The sequence below is a fragment of the Rhinoderma darwinii genome, chromosome 8 (genome assembly GCF_050947455.1).
Source record: "Rhinoderma darwinii isolate aRhiDar2 chromosome 8, aRhiDar2.hap1, whole genome shotgun sequence".
NCBI lineage: Eukaryota > Metazoa > Chordata > Amphibia > Anura > Rhinodermatidae > Rhinoderma > Rhinoderma darwinii.
Window position 1 is genome coordinate 120956543 of NC_134694.1, and position 26132 is coordinate 120982674.

Below are 26132 nucleotides of genomic sequence, written 5' to 3' on the forward strand. Positions count from 1 at the left end.
TGGAGTCACTGTGTACATACATTACTTATCCTGTACTGATCCTGAGTTACATCCTGTATTATACTCCAGAGCTGCACTCACTATTCTGCTGGTGGAGTCACTGTGTACATACATTACATTACTTATCCTGTACTGATCCTAAGTTACATTCTGTATTATACTCCAGAGCTGCACTCACTATTCTGCTAACTACTATAATATAATACTATAATACTGCTCCTATGTACAAGAATATAACTACTATAATACTGCTCCTCTATACAAGAATATAACTACTATACTACTGCTCCTATATACAAGAATATAAATACTATAATACTGCTCCCTATATACAAGACTATAACTACTATAATACTGCCCCTATATACAAGAATATAACTACTTTAATACTGTCCTATATATACAAGAATATAACTACTATAATACTGCCCCCTATATACAAGAATATAACTACTATAATACTGCCTCTATATACAAGAATATAACTACTATAATACTGCCCCCTATATACAAGAATATAACTACTATAATACTGCCCCTATATACAAGAATATAACTACTATAATACTACTCCCCTATGTACAAGAATATAACTACTATAATACTGCCCCTATATACAAGACTATAACTACTATAATACTGTCCCTATATACAAGAATATAACTACTATAATACTGCCCCCTATATACAAGAATATAACTACTATAATACTGCCCCTATATACAAGAATATAACTACTATAATACTGCCCCCTATATACAGGAATATAACTACTATAATACTGCTCCTATATACAAGAATATAACTACTATAATACTGCCCCCTATATACAGGAATATAACTACTATAATACTGCTCCTATATACAAGAATATAACTACTATAATACTGCTCCTATGTACAAGAATATAACTACTATAATACTACTCCCTATATACAAGAATATAACTACTATAATACTGCCTCCTATATACAAGAATATAACTACTATAATACTGCTCCTATATAAAAGAATATAACTACTATAATACTGCTCCCTATATACAAGAATATAACTGCTATAATACTGCTCCCTATATACAAGAATATAACTACTATAATACTGCCTCCTATATACAAGAATATAATTACTATAATACTGCCCCCTATATACAAGAATATAACTACTATAATACTGCTCCTATATACAAGAATATAACTACTATAATACTGCTCCTATATACAAGAATATAACTACTATAATACTGCTCCAATATACAAGAATATAACTACTATAATACTGCCACTATATACAAGAATATAACTACTATAATACTGCTCCAATATACAAGAATATAACTACTATAATACTGCCTCCTATATACAAGAATATAAATACTAATTGAATTGTGGAGCAAGTTTTTTAAACATTTTTCAAAAATATAGTTCTAAGAAGGAACTAATTGATGATACATTGTGAAGAATGTCAAACAAAAGATTTTTGAGGCAAGGGCTACTTTCGACTGTGCTGTAATTCAGGTTTGTACAGTGATGTGAAATAGTATTCGCCCCCTGAAACTTTGTTCACCGGAGCGCTCCCCACATTGAGAGACAAAAATAACGAATATAGTCTATGCACCTTGTTACACGGCCAGCTATGACAACAAACAAAAACGTTTGACAATTCATAAATTATTTATCAGTGGTAGGATTATTCTCAAAACATGGTCCTTGAAATTTTAAGGATAAGGGGAATAGTTGTGAATATTGTGGACGTCTCATCCAGGAAGTGCAGAAGAGACTATTCTATAACATTTTGTTAGTATTTGGGTTGTCACAAATTATAAACCTGAGATTTCCTGCTGTTTTTGAATGATTTCTCTGCTCCTCATTCTGTGTTTCTTCCTCTTTAGATATCTTTACAACGTTCCAGCAGTTTTAAGGACTTTGGAAAATCAAAGATAAACTCTCCTGTTGTGTGCGACAAGGAATTTAACCTAGAAAATGACGTAAGTCCAGGCTACAGAGCAATTCTAATAGTACAGAGGATTGTTTTGCCTATTCAACCATAAAAATGATCAAAACTGCATGAAGCAAAGTTTTTAAAAAAAACTTACCTTAAAGGGGAATTCACCTGGAATGCATTCTCCATTACTTTTTGTTTTCTCCTTGGTACACTGGAAGGGCAACTTTAATTTTTGATCAGAGTTAATGGGACGCATCATATTCATGTGCCAAATGTACATCTGTGCTTGCATCAACCTCACTGGAGTCCATTAAATGACTGAGTAGTTGTCACAGCTCCACTGCTGTCCTTCTTCTGTTACCCCTGCCTTTTCTCTGTCCACTGTTTTTCTTTCTTTACCCCTTTTCTGTTTCCTTTGTTTTTATTGTTACCACTAACTTGCCTCTGTCCCTTCCAAGACTCTTTTCTCTTGTGCTTCTTTTGTTCTTCATAAAGTGTCTGCCCCCTCCCTTCCTCTGATAACTGTCCTTCTGTTATCCCTGTGGTGCCTCTGTTCCCCCTCTGGTGACTCTGTTCCTCCTGTCCTGTCTCTGTTTTCCCTGTCCTGCCTCTGTTCCACCTGTTCTGCCTCAGTTCCCCCTGTCCTGTCTGTTTTCCCTTTACTGCTTCTGTTCCACCTGTCCTGCCTGTTTCCCCTGTCATGCCTTTGTTCCCCTGTCTCGCCTCTGTTTTCCCTCTCCTGCCTCTGTTCCCCCTTCCCTGCCTCTGTTCCTCTTATCCTACCTCTGTTCTCACTGTCCAGCCTTTGCTCCACCTTTCCTGCTTCTATTACCTCTATCCTGCCTTTGTTCCCCCTGTCCTGCCTCTGTTCTCCCTTTCCTACCACTGTTCCACCTGTCCTGCCTCTATTCCCTGTCTTGCCTATGTTCCCTCTGTCCTGCCTCTGTTCCCCCTGTTCTGCTTCTGTTCTCGCAGTCCTGCCTCTTTTCCTTCTGTCCTGCCTCTATTCTCCCTCTCCTGCCTCTGTTCCCCCTGTCCTACCTCTGTTCCTCCTGTCCTACCTCTGTTATCTCTGTCCTGCCTGTGTTTTTCATGTCCTACCTCTGTTCCTGCCTGTGTTCCCCCTGTCCTGCCTCTGTTCTCCCAGTCCTGCCTTGCTCCATCTGTCCTGCTTCTATTCCCTCTGTCCTGCCTTTGTTTCCCTGTGTCCTGCATTTGTTCCCCCTGTCCTGCCTCTGTTCCCCCTTTCCTGCCTCTGTTCCCCTTGTCCTACCTCTGTTCCACCTCTATTCCACTTGTCCTAGCTCGGTTCCCTCTGCCCTGCCTCTGTTCATCCTGTCCTGCCTCTGTTCCCCTGTCCTGTCTCTGTTCTCCCTGTCCAGCCTCTGTTCTCTATGTTCTGCCTCTGTTCATCCTGTCCTGTCTCTGTTCTCCCTCTCCTTCCCCTGTTCTCCCTGTCCTGCTTCTGTTCTCCCTGTCCTGCCTATTTTCCCTCTGTCCTGCCTCTATTCTCCCTCTCCTGCCTCTGTTCCCCCTGTCCTACCTCTGTTCCTCCTGTCCTGCCTCTGTTCTCTCTGTCCTGCCTATGTTCCCACTTTCCTGCCTGTGTTCTCCCTGTCCTGCCTCTGTTCTCCCTGTCCTGCCTCTGTTCTCCCTGTCCTGCCTCTGTTCTCCCTGTCCTGCCTCTGCTCCCCGTCCTACCTCTATTCCTCCTGTCCTGCCTCTGTTCTCTCTGTCCTGACTGTGTTCCTGCTGTCCTGCCTGTGTTCCCACTGTCCTGCCTGTGTTCTCCCTGTCCTGCCTCTGTTCTCCCTGTCCTGCCTCTGTTCTCCCTGTCCTGCCTCTGTTCTCCCTGTCCTGCCTCTGTTCTCCCTGTCCTGCCTCTGTTCTCCCTGTCCTGCCTCTGTTCTCCCTGTCCTGCCTCTGTTCTCTCTGTCCTGCCTATGTTCCCACTTTTCTGCCTGTGTTCTCCCTGTCCTGCCTCTGTTCTCCCTGTCCTGCCTCTGTTCTCCCTGTCCTGCCTCTGCTCCCCGTCCTACCTCTATTCCTCCTGTCCTGCCTCTGTTCTCTCTGTCCTGACTGTGTTCCTGCTGTCCTGCCTGTGTTCCCACTGTCCTGCCTGTGTTCTCCCTGTCCTGCGTCTGTTCTCCCTGTCCTGCCTCTGTTCTCCCTGTCCTGCCTCTGTTCTCCCTGTCCTGCCTCTGTTCTCCCTGTCCTGCCTCTGTTCTCCCTGTCCTGCCTCTGTTCTCCCTGTCCTGCCTCTGTTCTCCCTGTCCTGCTTTGCTCCACATGTCCTGCTTCTATTCCCTCTGTCCTGCCTTTTCTTCCCTGTCCTGCCTTTGTTCCCCTTGTCCTACCTCTGTTCCACTTGTCCTACCGCGGTTCCACCTGTCCTGCCTCTTTTCCCTCTGCCCTGCCTCTGTTCTCTCTGTCCTACCTCTGTTCCCTCTGTCCTGCCTCTATTCTACCTCTCCTGCCTCTGTTCTCCCTGTCCTACATTTGTTTCTCCTGTCCTGCCTCTGTTCTCTCTGTGCTGCCTGTGGTTTCCCTGTCCTACGTCTGTTCCTGCTGTCCTGCCTATGTTCCCCCTGTCCTGCCTCTGTTCCACTTACCATGCCTCTGTTCCCCCTGTCCTGCCTCTAGTCATCCTGTCCTGTCTCTGTTCATCCTGTAGTGCCTCTAGTCATCCTGTCCTGCCTCTGTTCCACCTGTCCTGCTTCTATTTCCCCTCTACTGCATCTGTTCCCTCTCTCCTGCCTCTATCCTCCCTGTCCTGCCTCTCTTCCCTCTGTCCTGCCTCTATTCTCTGTATTCTACCTCTGCTCATCCTGTCCTTCCTCTGTTATCTCTGTTTTGCCTCTGTTCATCCTGTTCTGCCTCTGTTCCACCTGTCCCGCCTGTTTCCCCTCTCCTGCCTCTGTTTCGTCTGTCCTGTCTCTGTCCTCCCTGTCCTGCCTCTCTCCCCTTTGTCCTGCCTCTATTCTCCGTCTCCTACCTTTGTTCATCCTGTCCTGCCTCTGTTTTCTCTGTTCTGACTCTGTTCTCTCTGTCCTGTCTCTGTTCTCCCTGTCCTGCCTCTTTTCTCTCTGTCCATCCTCTGTTCATCTTGTCCTGTCTCTGTTTTCCCGGTCCTGCCTCTATTCCAGTGTTCTTCCTCTGACCCCTCTTTCTGTTTCCTTTCCTCACTTTTATTCCTATTATTCCTGACTTACCTTTGTCCCCTTATATTACTACCCTCATTACTTCTGACCTCATTATATCTCTATTCTACTGTCCACATCCTCCTGTTTCCTTTTCCCTTCTTCTGTTTCTACTATCTAGTTGTCCCGTTCTTTCCCTTATAATGTGATTTAAATCAAACAGCCCTAAACCAATATATATATATATATATATATATATATATATATATATATATATATACACCGCACATCTCATCATATATGACGGGATCATAAAATATTCCGTTGATGGTAACTTACAATTCATCAAAAATATCTTTCCTTCCTCTTTTTGCTGCTCTGAGGTGATAATATATATAAGTATTGTTTAAGAACAGGAACCAGCGGCTCCATTTTTAGACTTTCTGACTCAAAAGTAGAAATGTACAGCTTATTTTATTACATGGACGGACAGTTTTAATGTCTAAATATCTTAAGAGCCAAAAAAAACAAATCTATGCCTGCTTATAAGTTTATTCTCCCTTGGAGACCACATCCACTTTTCTTGTCACTTCATACTTAGCGAGTGACGAAAAAAGACCCACGTTTCATCTTTTTGCAACCTTTTTGTTGCTGTTTACGTCAAAACCGGGCGTAAACTGCATAATACATTATTTTTAGGGTCAGGAAACCTAGAAACATCTGGATTTCATACACATCTTAGACGCTCCAGCAGATCAGTGGGTGTGATTAGGGCAGAAGAAGACATTTAAAAGCATTGATTTTGGAATGGATTAGTCTGGACGACTGGAGAACAACGACACCAATACACAAGCAGCGCATGAAGAACAATCTATTATATTGACGGGACCTTAATGTGTGTTCTCGGCTTAAGACATCTCCATTCTGTTCTTAGTAAAATAATTGTTGTTTATAGTAAATTTATAAAGTTTTTCGAACCAAAAAAAGTCCAAAAATAATCACTAAATGTAACATTTTTGCTGAATTCTGTTTTCCATGGTTAATATTTATTATAAACTGTCAATGGAAAATGTACATAATAGATTTTTAGTCAGACTTTTTCATTTTTTTATAGATATATGTGCATATGTCTTATGAACAATTTTTTGCTATTTTTGAAAATGTGATCATACATTTCGGTTATTAAGCATTTATTAAATGTTTTGCTCACAGCGGAGAGTTTGCACCAAAATTCCTTAAAAGTAACAAAAAAGAGATAAAATTATAGGAAATGTTGGGTTGCAATTATAACTACTGGCAGAACCGGTTATTAAAGGGTTTACAAAATCCATTAGTGAATTTTGTGGTAATAGAGGGGGATCCTTGTTGTAATTCTCAGAGCTCCTGCTGCTCTGCTACATGTGAAATCCGTGCTGCTCTACTACTGCTACATGTGAGCTCCCTGCTGCACTACTACTGCTACATGTGAGCTCCCAGCTGCACTACTACTGCTACATGTGAAATCTGTGCTGCTCTACTACTGCTACATGTGAGCTCCCTGCTGCTCTGCTACATGTGAGCTCCGTGCTGCTCTACTACTGCTACATGTGAGCTCCCCGCTGCTCTACCACTGCTACATGTGAGCTCCGTGCTGCTCTACTACTGCTACATGTGAGCTCCCCGCTGCTCTACCACTGCTACATGTGAGCTCCCCGCTGCTCTACTACTGCTACATGTGAGCTCCCAGCTGCTCTACTACTGCTACATGTGAGCTCCCCGCTGCCCTACTACTGCTACATGTGAGCTTCCCGCTGCCCTACTACTGCTACATGTGAGCTCCCAGCTGCTTTACTACTGCTACATGTGAGCTCCCTGCTGCTCTGCTACATGTGAGCTCCGTGCTGCTCTACTACTGCTACATGTGAGCTCCCCGCTGCTCTACTACTGCTACATGTGAGCTCCCCGCTGCTCTACTACTGCTACATGTGAGCTCCCCGCTGCTCTACTACTGCTACATGTGAGCTCCCCGCTGCTCTAATACTGCTACATGTGAGCTCCCTGCTACTCTACTACTGCTACATGTGAGCTCCCAGCTGCTCTACTACTGCTACATGTGAGCTCCCAGCTGCTCTACTACTGCTACATGTGAGCTCCCTGCTGCTCTACTACTGCTACATGTGAGCTCCTTGCTGCTCTACTACTGCTACATGTGAGCTCCCTGCTGTACTGCTACATGTGAGCTCCTTGCTGCTCTACTACTGCTACATGTGAGCTGCCTGCTGCTCTACTACTGCTACATGTGAGCTCCCTGCTGCACTACTACTGCTACATGTGAGCTCCCAGCTGCACTACTACTGCTACATGTGAAATCCGTGCTGCTCTACTACTGCTACATGTGAGCTCCCTGCTGCTCTGCTACATGTGAGCTCCGTGCTGCTCTACTACTGCTACATGTGAGCTCCCCGCTGCTCTACTACTGCTACATGTGAGCTGCCTGCTGCTCTACTACTGCTACATGTGAGCTCCCTGCTGCACTACTACTGCTACATGTGAGCTCCCAGCTGCACTACTACTGCTACATGTGAAATCCGTGCTGCTCTACTACTGCTACATGTGAGCTCCCTGCTGCTCTGCTACATGTGAGCTCCGTGCTGCTCTACTACTGCTACATGTGAGCTCCCCGCTGCTCTACCACTGCTACATGTGAGCTCCGTGCTGTTCTACTACTGCTACATGTGAGCTCCCCGCTGCTCTACCACTGCTACATGTGAGCTCCCCGCTGCTCTACTACTGCTACATGTGAGCTCCCAGCTGCTCTACTACTGCTACATGTGAGCTCCCCGCTGCCCTACTACTGCTACATGTGAGCTTCCCGCTGCCCTACTACTGCTACATGTGAGCTCCCAGCTGCTTTACTACTGCTACATGTGAGCTCCCTGCTGCTCTGCTACATGTGAGCTCCGTGCTGCTCTACTACTGCTACATGTGAGCTCCCCGCTGCTCTACTACTGCTACATGTGAGCTCCCCGCTGCTCTACTACTGCTACATGTGAGCTCCCCGCTGCTCTACTACTGCTACATGTGAGCTCCCCGCTGCTCTAATACTGCTACATGTGAGCTCCCTGCTACTCTACTACTGCTACATGTGAGCTCCCAGCTGCTCTACTACTGCTACATGTGAGCTCCCAGCTGCTCTACTACTGCTACATGTGAGCTCCCTGCTGCTCTACTACTGCTACATGTGAGCTCCTTGCTGCTCTACTACTGCTACATGTGAGCTCCCTGCTGTACTGCTACATGTGAGCTCCTTGCTGCTCTACTACTGCTACATGTGAGCTCCCTGCTGTACTACTACTGCTACATGTGAGCTCCTTGCTGCTCTACTACTGCTACATGTGAGCACCCTGCTGCTCTACAACTGCTACATGTGAGCTGCCTGCTGCTCTACTACTGCTACATGTGAGCTCCCTGCTGTACTACTACTGCTACATGTGAGCTCCCTGCTGCCCTACTACTGCTACATGTGAGCTCCCAGCTGCACTACTACTGCTACACGTGAGCTCCCTGCTGCTCTACTACTGCTACATGTGAGCTCCTTGCTGCTCTACTACTGCTACATGTGCCCTGCTGCTCTACTACTGCTACATGTGAGCTCCTTGCTGCTCTACTACTGCTACATGTGAGCTCCCCGCTGCTCTACTACTGCTACATGTGAGCTCCCTGCTGCTCTACTACTGCTACATGTGAGCTCCCCGCTGCTCTACTACTGCTACATGTGAGCTCCCTGCTGCTCTACTACTGCTACATGTGAGCTCCCTGCTGCTCTACTACTGTTACATGTGAGCTCCCTGCTGCTCTACTACTGCTACATGTGAGCTCCCTGCTGCTCTACTACTGCTACATATGAGCTCCCTGCTGCTCTATTACTGCTGCTACATGTGAGCTCCTTGCTGCTCTACTACTGCTACATGTGAGCTTCTTGCTGCTCTACTACTGCTGCTACCCTTTGAGCTCCTTGCTGCTCTACTACTGCTGCTACCCGTTGAGCTCCTTGCTGCTCTACTACTGCTACATGTGAGCTCCCAGCTGCACTACTACTCATACACGTGAGCTCCCTGATGCTCTACTACTGCTACATATGAGCTCCCTGGTGCTCTACTACTGTTACATATGAGCTCCCTGCTGCTCTACTACTGCTACATGTGAGCTCCCTGCTGCTTTACTACTGCTACATGTGAGCCCCCTGCTGCACTACTACATTTGAGCTCCCTGCTGCTCTACTACTGCTACATATGAGCTCCCAGCTGCACTACTACATGTGAGCTCCCAGCTGCACTACTACATGTGAGCTCCCTGCTGCACTACTACATGTGAGCTCCCTGCTGCTCTACTACTGCTACATGTGAGCTCCCTGGTGCTCTACTACTGTTACATATGAGCTCCCTGCTGCTCTTCTACTGCTACATGTGAGCCCCCTGCTGCACTACTACATGTGAGCTCCTTGCTGCTCTACTACTGCTACATATGAGCTCCCAGCTGCACTACTACATGTGAGCTCCCTGCTGCTCTGCTACATGTGAGCTCCGTGCTGCTCTACTACTACTACATGTGAGCTCCCTGCTGCTCTGCTACATGTGAGCTCCGTGCTGCTCTACTACTGCCACATGTGAGCTCCCTGCTGCTCTGCTACATGTGAGCTCCGTGCTGCTCTACTACTGCCACATGTGAGCTCCCCGCTGCTCTGCTACATGTGAGCTCCCCGCTGCTCTACCACTGCTACATGTGAGCTCCCCGCTGCTCTACTACTGCTACATGTGAGCTCCCAGCTGCTCTACTACTGCTACATGTGAGCTCCCCGCTGCCCTACTACTGCTACATGTGAGCTCCCCGCTGCCCTACTACTGCTACATGTGAGCTCCCAGCTGCTCTACTACTGCTACATGTGAGCTCCCTGCTGCTCTGCTACATGTGAGCTCCGTGCTGCTCTACTACTGCTACATGTGAGCTCCCCGCTGCTCTACTACTGCTACATGTGAGCTCCCCGCTGCTCTACTACTGCTACATGTGAGCTCCCCGCTGCTCTACTACTGCTACATGTGAGCTCCCCGCTGCTCTACTACTGCTACATGTGAGCTCCCTGCTGCTCTACTACTGCTACATGTGAGCTCTCTGCTGCTCTACCACTGCTACATGTGAGCTGCGTGCTGCTCTACTACTGCTACATGTGAGCTCCCTGCTGCTCTACTACTGCTACATGTGAGCTCTCTGCTGCTCTACCACTGCTACATGTGAGCTGCGTGCTGCTCTACTACTGCTACATGTAAGCTCCTTGCTGCTTTACTACATGTGAGCTCCTTGCTGCTCTACTACTGATACATATGAGCTCCCTGCTGCTCTACTACTGCTACATGTGAGCTCCCTGCTGCTCTACTACTACTACATGTGAGCTCCCTGCTGCTCTACTACTGCTACATGTGAGCTCCCTGCTGCTCTACTACTGCTACATGTGAGCTCCCTGCTACTCTACTACTGCTACATGTGAGCTCCCAGCTGCTCTACTACTGCTACATGTGAGCTCCCTGCTGCTCTACTACTGCTACATGTGAGCTCCTTGCTGCTCTACTACTGCTACATGTGAGCTCCCTGCTGTACTGCTACATGTGAGCTCCTTGCTGCTCTACTACTGCTACATGTGAGCTCCCTGCTGTACTACTACTGCTACATGTGAGCTCCTTGCTGCTCTACTACTGCTACATGTGAGCACCCTGCTGCTCTACAACTGCTACATGTGAGCTGCTTGCTGCTCTACTACTGCTACATGTGAGCTCCCTGCTGTACTACTACTGCTACATGTGAGCTCCCTGCTGCCCTACTACTGCTACATGTGAGCTCCCAGCTGCACTACTACTGCTACACGTGAGCTCCCTGCTGCTCTACTACTGCTACATGTGAGCTCACATGTAGCAGTAGTAGAGCAGCAGGGAGCTCACATGTAGCAGTAGTAGAGCAGCAGGGAGCTCACATGTAGCAGTAGTAGAGCAGCTGGGAGCTCACATGTGAGCTCCTTGCTTCTCTACTACTGCTACATGTGAGCTCCTTGCTGCTCTACTACTGCTACATGTGCCCTGCTGCTCTACTACTGCTACATGTGAGCTCCTTGCTGCTCTACTACTGCTACATGTGAGCTCCCCGCTGCTCTACTACTGCTACATGTGAGCTCCCTGCTGCTCTACTACTGCTACATGTGAGCTCCCCGCTGCTCTACTACTGCTACATGTGAGCTCCCTGCTGCTCTTCTACTGCTACATGTGAGCTCTCTGCTGCTCTACTACTGTTACATGTGATCTCCCTGCTGCTCTACTACTGCTACATGTGAGCTCCCTGCTGCTCTACTACTGCTACATATGAGCTCCCTGCTGCTCTATTACTGCTGCTACATGTGAGCTCCTTGCTGCTCTACTACTGCTACATGTGAGCTTCTTGCTGCTCTACTACTGCTGCTACCCTTTGAGCTCCTTGCTGCTCTACTACTACTGCATGTGAGCTCCCAGCTGCACTACTACTGATACATGTGAGCTCCCTGCTGCTCTACTACTGCTACATATGAGCTCCCTGGTGCTCTACTACTGCTACATGTGAGCTCCCTGCTGCTCTACTACTGCTACATGTGAGCTCCCTGCTGCTTTACTACTGCTACATGTGAGCCCCCTGCTGCAACTACATTTGAGCTCCCTGCTGCTCTACTACTGCTACATATGAGCTCCCAGCTGCACTACTACATGTGAGCTCCCAGCTGCACTACTACATGTGAGCTCCCTGCTGCACTACTACATGTGAGCTCCTTGCGGCTCTACTACTGCTACATGTGAGCTCCCTGGTGCTCTACTACTGTTACATATGAGCTCCCTGCTGCTCTACTACTGCTACATGTGAGCCCCCTGCTGCACTACTACATGTGAGCTCCTTGCTGCTCTACTACTGCTACATATGAGCTCCCAGCTGCACTACTACATGTGAGCTCCCTGCTGCACTACTACATGTGAGCTCCTTGCGGCTCTACTACTGCTACATGTGAGCTCCTTGCTTCTCTACTTCTGATACATGTGAGCTTCCTGCTGCTCTACTACTGCTACATATGAGCTCCCTGCTGCACTACTGCTGCTACATGTGAGCTCCTTGCTGCTCTACTACTGCTACATGTGAGCTCCGTGCTGCTCTACTATTGCTACGTGTGAGCTCCCTGCTGCTACATGTGAGCTTCTTGCTGCTCTACTAACGCTACATGTGAGCTCCCTGCTGCTCTACTACTGCTACATGTGAGCTCCCTGCTGCTCTACTACTGCTACATGTGAGCTCCCTGCTGCTCTACTACTGCTACATGTGAGCTCCCTGCTGTACTACTACTGCTACATGTGAGCTCCCAGCTGCACTACTACTGCTACATGTGAGCTCCCTGCTGCTCTACTACTGCTACATGTGAGCTCCTTGCTGCTCTACTACTGCTACATGTGAGCTCCGTGCTGCTCTACTACTGCTGCTACATGTGAGCTCCCTGCTGCTCTACTACTTCTACATGTGAGCTCCCTACTGCTCTACTACTTCTACATGTGAGGTCTCAGCTGCTCTACTACTGCTACATGTGAGCTCCCTGCTGCTCTACTACTGCTACATGTGAGCTCCCTGCTGCTCTACTACTGCTACATATGAGCTCCCTGCTGCTCTACTACTGCTACATGTGAGCTCCCTGCTGCTCTACTACTGCTACATGTGAGCTCCCCGCTGCTCTGCTACATGTGAGCTCCCTGCTGCTCTACTACTGCTACATGTGAGTTCCCTGCTGCTCTACTACTGCTACATGTGAGCTCCCTGCTGCTCTACTACTGCTACATGTGAGCTCCCTGCTGCTCTGCTACATGTAAGCTCCGTGCTGCTCTACTACTGCTACATGTGAGCTCCTTGCTTCTCTACTACTGCTACATGTGAGCACCTTGCTGCTCTACTACTGCTACATGTGAGCAGGGCCGCCTTCAGGAATTTCAGGGCCCCCTACAGCTACGTTTTCTGGGCCCCCCTACCGTGGCACCGCCTGTTAACGGTACTCCGTCCAGTACTATATCATGGTACCCAGGGCTGCCATCAGGGGGGGTATTATGGGTACTGATGTGAGAGGCCCGGCCAAACCTAATTGAAAGGGGGGCCCGGCAAACTGCCGCGACTTGCCTTTGGTAGAAAAAAAAACAGGCCCCTGCAATGGGGCCCGTTTTTTTCACCAAAAGAATGTCATGAGCTGCGGGCCCCCCTTTCAATTAGGTTTGGCCGGGCCTCTCACATCAGTACCCCTAATACCCCCCTGATGGCGGCCCTGGGTAGCATGGGGGCCGTCAAACACCGCCGCCTGTGCGACCGATCACGCGCACCCGCAAACTCCCGCGCATGCGCACCGGCGACCGCCTGGAACCGCGCACCGAATTTTGAGGCAGATTTTGACCTGCCCACACTATCTTGCCGCGTTTTTTGCCCACGGCGATTGAGGACAGCAGACAGAAAACGCAGCGAAAAATGCATTTTCTGCCTCCCATTGGTTTCGATGGGAGGTCAGAGGCAGAACCGCGGCAAGAAAGGACGTGCTGCTTTTTCTTTTTTCCGCGACTGGCTCCCATTGATTTCAGATTAAATCAATGGGAGGCGGTTTTGGAAGTTTTTTGGTGCTGATTCTGACGCAGTGTCCGAGTCAATATCAAGGCCCAAAAACTCTGTGAACTGGGCCTTATTGTTAGGGCTTATTCAGACGAACGTGTAATACGTCCGTGAAACGTGTGTGATTTTCACGCGCGTTGCACGGACCTATGTTACTCTATGGGGCCGCGCAGACTGTCAGTGATTTTCACGCGCCTCGCACGGACCTATGTTACTCTATGGGGCCGTGCAGACTGTCAGTGATTTTCACGCAGCGTGTGTCCGTGTGTCCGTTGCGTAAAACTCACGACATGTCCGATATTTGTGCATTGTTCGCGCATCACGCACCCATTGAAGTCAATGGGTGCGTGAAAATCACGCCCAGCGCTTCCGCAGCAGTATAAACTATGAATGAAAACAGAAAAGCACCACGTGCTACAAACATACAAACAGAGTGTCATAATGATGGCGGCTGCGCGAAAATCACGCAACCGCGCATCATACGCTGCTGCCACACGGAGCTGTTATGGACCTTTTGCAAGCGCAAAACGCCACGTTTTTGCGCGCGCAAAAAGCACACGCTTGTGTAAATCCGGCCTTAGGGTAGGAACACACTAGGCATGAACGCTGCGGATTTTATGCAACACATTTTATTGTGTAAAATCCGCAGCGTATTACAGTCGCAGCAGAGTGGGTGAGGTTTGAACAAATCTCATCCACACGCTGCAAAAATAATGGACCTGCAGTGTGACTGCAGTCGCATGTCAATTTATTCTGTGGAATCGCTGCTCCTCTGTTGCGGAAATGCTGCGGTTCTGCCGCAAAAATCACAAATGAGAAAAAAAAAAAAGGCACTTTTTTAAATTTATAAAAAAGTTTAGACTTGCCCCGGCCGTAGTCCTGGTGACGCGATCCTCTATTCTTAGTGCAGCTCGGCCTCCTGTCATGATGTTTCATCCCATGTGACTGCTGCAGCGGTCACATGGTCTACAGCGTCATCCCAGGAGGCGGGGCTACGTTCAGAAGAGAGAGATGCGTCACCAGGACTACGGCCGGGGCAAGTCTAAACTTTTTTTTCCCTGCAGGATTCCCGCAGCGGACACGCCTCACGAAACCTGCGCCACTATTCGGTGCGGTTTTGCTGGCGGAATTCCCTGCGGCTACCGGGGCGGATAAGCTGTGTCGTTTTACTCAGCATATCCGCCTAGTGTGTCCCTTATGATGTCGCTCCTGGAGCTGCTGCCGGTCTCTAAATAGGCAATTGGTCCAGTAGAATTTGGAATTATTTTTTTTTGTGAACCAGCTTAAAAAAATACAAAACTTTTGTGTTAGGGCCTGTTCACATCACCGTTCGCTTCCGCTCCGGGGTTCCGTCTGAGGTTTCTGTCGGGTGAACCCCGCAACGGAAAGTGAAAGTGACAGCACAGCTTCCGTTTCCGTCACCATTAGCGCAGTCGACTGCGCTATTAATTCCGTCCGAAAACCAGCCGGAATGGTGACGAACGGAAACCATTAGCGATGTTTCCGTCACCATTGAGATCAATGGTGACTGAAACGGAAGCTGTGCTGTCACTTTCACTTTCCGTTGCGGGGTTCACCCGACAGAAACCTCAGACGGAACCCCGGAGCGGAAGCGAACAGTGATGTGAACAGGCCCTAACACAAAAGTTTTGTATTCTTTTAAGCTGGTTCGCAAAAAAAAATAATTCCAAATTCTACTGGACCAACTGCCTATTTAGAGAGCGGCAGCAGCTCCAGGAGCGACATCATAAGGGACACACTAGGCGGATATGCTGAGTAAAACTACACAGCTTATCCCGGGAGCCGCAGGGAATTCTGCCAGCAAAACCGCACCAAATAGTGGCGCAGGTTTCGTGAGGCGTGTCCGCTGCGGGAATCCTGCAGGGAAAAAAAAGTTTAGACTTACCCCGGCCGTAGTCCTGGTGACGCATCTCTCTCTTCTGAACGTAGCCCCGCCTCCTGGGATGACGCTGTAGACCATGTGACCGCTGCAGCAGTCACATGGGATGAAACGTCATGACAGGAGGCCGGGCTGCGCTAAGAATAGAGGATCGCGTCACCAGGACTACGGCCGGGGCAAGTCTAAACTTTATCAATTTAAAAAAGTACCTTTTTTTTCTTCTCTTGTGTGATTTTTGCGGCAGAACCGCAGCATTTCCGCAACAGAGGAGCAGCGATTCCACAGAATACATTGACATGCTGCGGCTTAAAAAGTCACACTGCAGGTCCATTATTTTTGCAGCGTGTGGATGAGATTTGTTGAAATCTCATCCACTCTGCTGCGACTGTGATACGCTGCGGATTCTCCACAATAAAATGTGTTGCATAAAATCCGCAGCGTTCATGCCTAGTGTGTTCCTACCCTAAGGCCGGATTTACACAAGCGTGTGCTTTATGCACGCGCAAAAAACGTGGCGTTTTGCGCATGCAAAAGTTCCATAACAGCTCCGTGTGTCAGCAGCGTATGATGCGCGGTTGCGTGATTTTCGCGCAGCCGCCATCATTATGACACTCTGTTTGTATGTTTGTAGCACGTGGTGCTTTTCTGTTTTCATTCATAGTTTATACGGCTGCGGAAGTGCTGGGCGTGATTTTCACACACCCATTGACTTCAATGGGTGCGTGATGCGCGAACAATACACAAATATAGGACATGTCGTGAGTTTTACGCAGCGGACACACGGACTCGCGCTGCGTGAAAATCACTGACAGTCTGCTCGACCCCATAGAGTAACACAGGTCCGTGCGAGGCGCGTGAAAATCACGCGCGTTGCACGGACGTATTACACGTTCGTCTGAATAAGCCCTAACAATAAGGCCCAGTTCACAGAGTTTTTGGGCCTTGATATTGACTCGGACACTGCGTCAGAATCAGCACCAAACAACTTCCAAAACCGCCTCCCATTGATTTAATCTGAAATCAATGGGAGCCAGTCGCGGAAAAAAGAAAAAGCAGCACGTCCTTTCTTGCCGCGGTTCCGCCTCTGACCTGCCATCGAAATCAATGGGAGGCAGAAAATGCATTTTTCGCTGCGTTTTTTGTCTGCTGTCCTCAATCGCCGCGGGCAAAAAACGCAGCAAAAAAACGCGGCAAGATAGTGTGGGCAGGGCAAAATCTGCCTCAAAATTCTTTAAGGAATTTTGAGGCAGATTTTTTTTTGCCTGCAAAATACTGTGTGAACAGGGCCATACATAAACAGCACTTTGAGATAATTTACTCACTGTCAGAAGAGCTGCTCCCACTCCAGTCCTCTTCCGGCGATGTCTTCCAGGGGAGGTCTTCGGTCCAGACGTCCAGTCCTTCACCTCCAGCCAGGCTCCAGGTAAGTTTTGTCCATGTGGGTCCGCGGCTGCGCGCGCTTCGTTCGCGGGCGGCCGGTCGCGGGTGCGCGCGCGGTCGATCGCGGGTGCGCGCGCGGGCGGTCTCCAGTGCGGGCGTTCGTGGATGCGCGCTCGCGAGTGCGCACGTGCGGGAGTTTCATTGTGCGCGCGCGCGGGCGGACGGTTTGACGGCCCCCCATGACGAGGGGAGGGGGCCCGCTGCAGCAGCAGCAGCAGCAGCTCACGACATTCTTTTGGTGAAAAAAACGGGCCCCATTGCAGGGGCCCGTTTTTTCCTACCAAAAGAATGTCGAGGCAGTTGCCGGGCCCCCCTTTCAATTAGGTTTGGCCGGGCCCCTCACACCACTACCCCTAATACCCCCCTGATGGCGGCCCTGCATGTGAGCACCTTGCTGCTCTACAACTGCTACATGTGAGCACCTTGCTGCTCTACTACTGCTACATGTGAGCTCCCTGCTGCTCCACTACTGCTACATGTGAGCTGCCTGCTGCACTACTACTGCTACATGTGAGCTCCCAGCTGCTCTACTACTGCTACATTTGAGCACCTTGCTGCTCTACTACTGCTACATGTGAGCTCCCTGCTGCTCCACTACTGCTACATGTGAGCTCCTTGCTGCTCTACTACTGCTACATGTGAGCACCTTGCTGCTCTACTACTGCTACATGTGAGCTCCCTGCTGCACTACTACTGCTACACGTGAGCTCCTTGCTGCTCTACTACTGCTACATGTGAGCTCCTTGCTGCTCTACAACTGCTACACGTGAGCTCCCTGCTGCTTTTCTAATGCTTCATGTGAACACAGCTTTAGTATTATTCTATCATAGCAGAAAGTTTGTTTTGAAAGCAGACGCAGTAATTGCTCTGAAAGCTGAACCTTAGGTGGTTGCACAATGGTGAACATCAAGATTACACAAGAGCGCAGACTGTTACTAAAGAGAAGCTCAGTCACTTCCAATGAAACCTGCTCTCACGTCTCCTGCTCTCACGTCTTGTTGTTGGGTTTAAAGAGCTTCTTCTACTTCAAAGGCCAAGCGGAGACGTAGCAGGAATCAGTGGAAGGGGCAGGATGTAGCAGGTTTCTGGGGTTGTGGTAAAATGTTGCAAGATTTTTCACCTTCTGTAATTCTGAATTTGGTGCAATCTGGTCGAGTTAATAGTCTGTGACCTTCTTTGTCTATGGGGCCCCCAACTAAGACCAAAGCATCAAAATAGAATTTTCAAGAATACTAAGAAATCTGATGCTGAAAGTAGAAGGACGTTCAAACGCTCCTGAAGAGTCCATGTGTTTCCCAACATTGTCTGTCTAGTCCATATATATGATATTAAGAATAAACCCATTTGAACATAATTTTAGTTTTTAATTTAAATTTGACCACTGATTAAATGTATAATATATCTTTGTTGAGAGTCAAAGCTCAGTTTTTCCAATACACAGCTCTAAATCCTCTGCTGCCCTTCACAAAGCCATAAAGTAACATAATAGAATTCTGTCTGTCTGCAGCCACCACTAGGGGGAGCTCACTGCATAGGGTTGTATACAGCTCCTATAGAGCACAATAGTAAATCTGTCTTTAGTAATCTCTTAAGCGCCCCCTAGTGGTGATTACAGGCAGCCAGAAGTTTATCATGCAACTCTATGGGGGTAATTTATCAATCTTTCGGTGTAGAAAAGTCACAAAAGGGGCCAAAATTTGCACCATAATTTTGCCTTTTTACGTTGCCCTCGCCACTTTTGTGAAAAAGGGGCATGACTTTACCAAAAGGATGGGGCCACATCGACCCAACAAATTTATTATTATACATGCCAGAAAATTGATGTAAATTATAATGGAAATCGAGGCCAGCTCCTATAAAACGTCAGTCTTAGTAAATCCCCCCTAAGTCTGCCGGAATGGAAGCAAATCTGTACCCATTGAAAAAATGTATTACAATGGGGGCTGTGTAAAGCGTAATTTTACTTGCAGGAGAATGATCATTTACTTTGTGGCTGATCGGTGTCGGGGTAAAGTTTCCAATAGTGGGACCCCCCCCCATTCTCTTTACTCCAGGAAAACAGCAAATTATAAAATATCCTAATCAATGTTTTTTGCTTTTTTTCTCTATGTAGATCCCTGAAAATGAGACCCCATCTGATACCCATGGAGCAGAAGACGGGAAAAATAGCGGAAGTAAATTCGGCAAGAAGTGGCGAGCGGTTATATCTCGGACAATGAACAGGAAGTCAGGGAAAATGTTGATGAAGGCAATGGCTGATGAAATGGTGAGAACACACGACATCCTCCGATTACACCTTATGTGTGAATTAACTGTATGGAGTATTAACTGGAGACCCCTCAGTCGTCCCACTCTGAGGCCTCATGCACACGGCCGTAGCTGTGTGCATGGTCCGTAATTACGGCACGGACGGGCCACAGAGTGTCATCCGCAGGGCCGTCCGCAATCACGGACCATGCACACACAAAATGTGCATTGATTTGAGCCCGGACCGCAATTGGGGACCGTATAATGACATGTCCTATTTTTTTGTAGTCCCGGCTCCAGGCAATGCCCGGACCGTGGAAACCATAGGTTAGCATGTGTTTTATAATATCCGCAATTGCACGATCGTCTGCATGAGGCCTAAACCATTTTGAGACCACGTTGGGACCGGGATCCACTCATTCTAGCGATCCGGGCGGTCTCAATTTCTGAAATCCAACTATCTTGATTTTGTGATTCGTACTGTTGATAAGATTATTATAGAGAAACCATTTTTAAAGGTCCAACTTTTCTTTGTGTGTTTTTTTTATCTAAAAGATTTTGCACTGATTTAACTTTTATTTTTTTTTGCAGGGTTTGAAACGTCATTTTTCTGGTGCAGAGCTCCAAATCCTTTCAAGAGTTAAATTATACCATTCGGTCTGCCTGCAGTCACTACTAGGCGAAGCTCTTATGCTCCCTCTAGTGGTGGCAGCAGGCAGTTAGAATTTTAGCATTTAAAGGGATATTCCCATCTTATAAAATTATGGCATGTCGCTAGGATATGCCATCACTTTATGATCAGCGGGGAACCTCTGGGACCCTCTCCGATCCTGAGATTGAAGGATCCGCAGTGCTAGATAAGCGCTGCATCCCCTTCCCTGTTTTCCCCTGCACAGTGGCGCCCCAGCCACCCGCTGCACAGGGTACTGCAACACAGGTCCCTGCACAGCCAGGTGGCAAGGAGGTGCGCTGTGCGGGGAAAACTTAGAAAGGACGAAGTGCTAAATTTGTATTGTAACCCCTTAATTCTCAGGATCAGCGGGAGTCTAATAGGTCCCCCACTTGTCATGAAGTGATGGCATATCCTAGCAATATGTCATCACTTTATAAGATGGGAATAACCATTTACCTTTATGTATATGCAGGGGATTTGGAACTTTGTATCAGAAAGGCGAAGCTCGACCCGCTATAAAGATAAATTCTGAAATTAATCAGCACAAATTTTTGGAACTAAAAACAACATTATGTTAAAAGGTGGAGATTCACTTTAAAGTGCAGCTAAACGTTTGACAAACTTCTGATATGTCATAGTGACATGTCAGAAGTTTGGATTGGTGAGACCGCCACCAATCCGAGCACTGAGACCCCCACCAATCCGAGCACTGGGACCCCCACCAATCCGAGCACTCTGAGACCCCCACCAATCCGAGCACTGAGACCCCCACCAATCCGAGCACTGAGACCCCCACCAATCGCTAGAACGAAGCAGCTGAAGGTCTCGTGTGAGCGCTCAGCCGCTTCGTGTCTGTTCGGCTTTTTCCGGAAAGCCGATGTATCAGAGTACGGGCTCATAGACAAGTTATAATAAATGCTGAGGACACGACGCTCTGCTGGATTAATCGTTTAATGGATTCTAGCGAAGCCCGACGGATCCCATTGACAGATGTAGTCATTTTGAATGCCTGATTTAATTATCTTACTTTTATTTTATTTGTATACATATTTATACATTTTATTTTTTTGGGGCATTTTCTATCCTAGGGAGAACATGGAGAACAAGGGTCTATGTCACCAATTTCCCTGGATGGGAGCATGGACGGCAGCTTTCCAAGAAAATTCTCAGATCCGGAGGAAAACCAACATTCAGCGGTCAGCCGGCAGACCTCCTCCGGTGGGTTCACGAATAGAAAGATGTTACACACAGTGTGATAAATAATAATCCCATAGTCACTATTAATATTATATATGGTGCAGTAATCATTGAGTTACACGACACATTCACTTTAGAATTGCATTGATAAATGTCTTCTATTTTATTCTGAAAGTTCCTCCCATCATACCCCAGGATGGAGCACAGATTTCATATTATCTTCCTTATCCCGGTTGGAGCTCACTGTCACCCCCTGCTGAATAATGCACTTTGTCTGAGTTTCCAAGCAGAGTGGGGGAAGGGAAGTGACAACTGCTGTGAGCACATTTCTTGCTCATAAAAGTGGTTGTCACTTTCCAAGTTTATTCACCCGTGGTGCTGAATATAAGACCGGTAGTAACTGCTGTTATACTTCCTACTATAGACGTATGTGGAGCTAAATATGTCGAATTTTCATATGTGACTGGAACTGGTCTTAAATGCAAATGTGGAAGTTCATGTTATTCTTATGAAAATAATTTGTTCTCTGAGTTCCCATAAATAAAGTTTGCATAAAAGAGTCCAGAAAGACTTTATAATAGATTATTAGGGTATATTCACACACTTAATAAAAAACTTCTGAAAATACGGAGCTGTTTTCAAGGGAAAACAGCTCCTGATTTTTCAGCCATTTTTTTAGCAACTCTCGTTTTTCGCTGCGTTTTTTAGGGCCGTTTTTGGAGCTGTTTTACTATTGAGTCAATGAAAAATGGCTCCAAAAACGGCTCAAGAAGTGACATGCACTTCTTCGTGAGCGTTTTTTTACGCGGCCGTTTTCTCAAAATGGCCGCGTAAAAAAACGCCCCGTCGGAACAGAACGCCGTATTTCCCATTGAAATCAATGGCCAGATGTTTGGAGGCGTTCTGCTTCCGATTTTTCGGCCATTTACGGCCCGAAAAACGTCTGAAAATAAGCCGTGTGCACATACCCTAAGAAACCTCTGCTAATTTTAGTACCTGTCCATGCTTGCAGCAGGTCCATATGGCTTCATCCTTCTCCACAGACCCTTCCAAATCACTCACCTGACTATCCTCTAGCACCGGTCCTGATGCGTTGCTATAACTTACCATTACTAGCATGACCTGAAGTGACCATCATTCATTACCTGAACTTCAAGGTTCCTGCTCTAACTCTAGTCCTGGATTGTGCACTATTCTCAGTAACTGTAGTGGTTTCTTGGTCTTGGTGGTGGTTCTCCATCCCTGTTCCTTGCCGTTGATAGTCTTGTTCTTACGTCTCTTCTTGACTTGGTTTGGGTTTGTCCCTTGGTTCAACCACTTCTGACTAAGACTTTAGCTCCTGTTCCTGTATCTTGGCAGCCATTGTGACCTGAAGACTATTTTAATGGTCACCACATTCCTGTGTAGATAATTCAATACCTCCTTCTTTAGGTTAGGGGTGATGACCAGGGGTTCTTTAGTCTTCATACTTTAGTCTAGCTTACACCAATCCAAATTCAGAGCCCTTTTTCTACTGATTTTAACACTTACAATAAGCTGGAGATCCACATTACCGGCACCTCAAAATACAAAAAGTTGGCTTGTTAAGAGTAAATCTTAAATCATGATTCATCTATTCATTGATTCCACTTTATGTAAGTGTCTGGTATCATTCTATAGTGCAGTAATTCCAAACTTTATTCCTAACCTTATTACCCTAAACAATGTTCCCACCCCCGAGGAGCCTCTATTCACAGTTCCACCTCAAAGAAACTTTGTATAGAAGTGGTTAAAAAATATCATTTTATATTCTGACCAAGATTTCTTGCCTGTTTTGCATGTCCTTTAGGCAGGAGGAACTCAGTGGGGGACCCTACTGTAAAAATCACAGTTCTTGCTGCTGCCTTCTTGGGATCTCCTGACCCGGTTATAAATGTTACACTGTCATAATGACTCAGTCATCTTTATTATTGTATTTCTTTACAGGCAGCGACCTGTACAGTCCGTCATATATGTTCAGTAATAGAGACAGCGTCAATATGGAGAACCTCGCCCCTCCATATACTGGTCCATTTTGTGGAAAAGCAAAGGTCCATACAGACTTCACACCAAGTCCATATGAAAAAGATTCCCTCAAGCTAAGAGTAAGAATTCATCCTCTAACATGTCAATGAAACACAAGCACTGCGCTACATATAGCAAAAAACCTGCGAAATATGTCAGATGATGTGTAGAAGAATATATTAGAATATATGGTCACATCTTGAGATAATAATCAAGTAACTTGACTAAACTGGCCAGTCACTTGCTAATTATCTGTATACATTTTATAAGATTTGTCACTAGGATAGCCCATAGTACAAGTCAACTAACAAGGTGACAAGGACTATGTCTGTATGTGCTCCAATACATGGGGTATAGCTATAGGTGGTCCAGAAGTAGCGACACCTGGGCTCTGGTGGCAGCGGGTCCAAACTGTGGCTCCTCTACCACATAATAAGACACCAGTATTATAAATGGTACATGAGTTTTCATTGGGGACCAGATGCTTCATTTTACGCCTCAGCTATGTTAAAATGACCGCGTGACTGGTCTATTACTGCTGGAGCCTAGATAGGCAGGATAAAAAAATGACAAATTCAAAGCTTATATACACAGACTTTGTTCTGTTTTACTGTATGGCTGCTGCTATGTCATGTTCCCAGTAGGAAGTGCAGTAATAGGAGGAGGACACTATATTAGCCTATAGTTGGACTCTTTTAGTCCCATTAGCAGACATTTAAAGCCACAATACACTAAAATACACTTATCCTTAAAGAGGTTTTTCCAACTTGTGAAAATCTTTAAAAAAACAACTTCAAATTTGCTAAGGCAAAAAAAAATAAAAAAATTGGTACTCACCTTTTGTTTTTCCCCCTGACCATCCAGCGCTGACAGTCTGGTGGTCCGCCCAGTCTTTGTTTACAAGAGGTCAATATGTGACCTCTGCAGCCACTCAGAGAGCTCAGCAGTCACGTGTCATACTTGTGGCAGCACTGCTCAGCAAGGGGGCCATGATACCGGGGATATGGCACGTGACCGCTAAGCCCTCTGATTGGCTATAGGGGTCACATGTTAACGGCTTGTAAACAAAGACTGGGAGGACCACCAGAGCGCCAGCGCTGTATCGCTGGAGGAAAGAAGCGTTAAGTACCCATTCTTTTTTGTTTCATCACATTTGCAGATGTTTTTAAAAAAAATTGCACAAGTCGGATAACCCCTTTAAGGATTTGTGTGCTTCCAATATGGAAGTCCCTAGATGTATTAAATAGGAAACAACATTGTCCCCTTCTATAAACTTACATTGAAATATAAAAATGATAGATCCACTTTTTGGAGAAGAGGAGTAAAGTTCCATGTCATTTCCTATTGATTGACATGAAGTTGCTTCTGTAGACCCGACATGGAAGGAAAAGAAAGAGAAGGCTCAAGAGAAGCAGCCAGGGAGGAGGAAGTGAGATTAGGAAGAAGGAGGTGGAAAACTATGGGAAAGGGATGACCGGAAAGAGCAATGTAGAAGTTGTCAGTGGAGCAACCCACTTGAATGTTAGGTCAGATGGAGACATGGAGCTGCCGCTGATACAGATATTAAGGACCTACATATCATATTTGATCTTATTCTTGGACATAGACCAGATCATGAGGCAACACTGTGTCTTTTATGGTCTTCAGGTGGGAGACATCATTGACCTAATCGAGAAACCACCAGACGGCATGTGGACAGGAATGCTTAAGAACAAGGTTGGATCATTCAAGTTCATCTATGTTGATATTCTCCCCGAGGAGACTAAGCACCCCAAAAAAGTCAGGACACATCGACGAAACAAAAAATTACAGCCGAAGAGTTTACAAGAACTCCTGGATCGGATTAATATGCAGGTCAGACGTCCACCTGCTCCATGTTTATTTGTCTGTGTTATATTTTAAAAGAAATGTTCAAATCCACAGGGGTGATCTTAGGAAAGAGGTGGCAGAAATCAAAACAGGGCACCATCTTTGTACTAGTTCCGGCCACCGCCACACACGACCATATATTGAAAGGAGGGTCCGAACATTTGTCAGCCCTCATCCCTTAAGACTAGAGTGGCATGACCCTCAGGTTGTTTTTCTTGTTTGCTAATGTTGTGGTGTCTATGGAGTAAGAAAGCCAGAAATGTTCTGATCTGAGGTCTGTAAGTTTTAGGGGATCTGATCTGAGGTATGTAATTATTAGGGGGTCTTATCTGGGGTCTGTAATTTTTAGGGGGTGTTATGTGGGGTCTGCAAATTTAGGGGGTCTGTTCTGGGATCTGTAATTTTAGGAGGTCTGTTCTGGGGTCTGTAATTATTAAAAAGTCTTATCTGGGGTCTGTAATTTTTAGGGGGTCTGATGTGGATTCTATAAACAGAGGGACTGGTCAATGGTCTGTGTATATAGGGGTGTCTGTATGTATAAGGGGGTCTGCGGTCTGTATACAGGAGGGTGTGTTACAGAGCCAAACAGATGCAAAGGTTTTGGTGGGCCACATAGTAGCCGGCCGTTATAAAAAAAAAAGTATAATCACAGAATTAACCACATGGTCAAAAAACGTACAAAATAAAACGTAAATTTTACTTCTATCTTCAAGATGAAAAGGGGACAAACAACTGACCCTGATGGACCCTAACAAGTCACCCTACCTAATTGGAGCATCGCCCCTATTCAAGAGATGACCTCCACCCTTACCATAGACACCCTGTTAATGACCTAACCAAATGATAGTTGTTAGAATCGGGGAGGAGGGGTACACGGTGGAAACAGTGAAAAACAGGATGCACAAATAATATATAATAACAAAAGCCAAATTTCAAGTGTTGAAAAAGTGATAATATGGCATAATAACTACAGAGCTCTAGGTTCCCGCTCTGTATAAAGGGG

At 46.7% G+C, this 26132-nt stretch overlaps 1 protein-coding gene across 1 annotated transcript in view; it reads left to right on the forward strand.

Annotated features, from left to right (window-relative positions):
* SASH3 (SAM and SH3 domain containing 3) overlaps positions 1 to 26132 on the forward strand; it is a 46304-nt gene that overhangs the window by 16772 nt on the left and 3400 nt on the right. The window contains exons 2-6 of the mRNA XM_075836725.1: positions 1892 to 1987; positions 19214 to 19366; positions 21109 to 21238; positions 23183 to 23340; positions 24908 to 25114. Coding sequence (XP_075692840.1) covers positions 1892 to 1987; positions 19214 to 19366; positions 21109 to 21238; positions 23183 to 23340; positions 24908 to 25114 — 744 coding nt within the window. The remainder of the gene's footprint in view (positions 1 to 1891; positions 1988 to 19213; positions 19367 to 21108; positions 21239 to 23182; positions 23341 to 24907; positions 25115 to 26132) is intronic.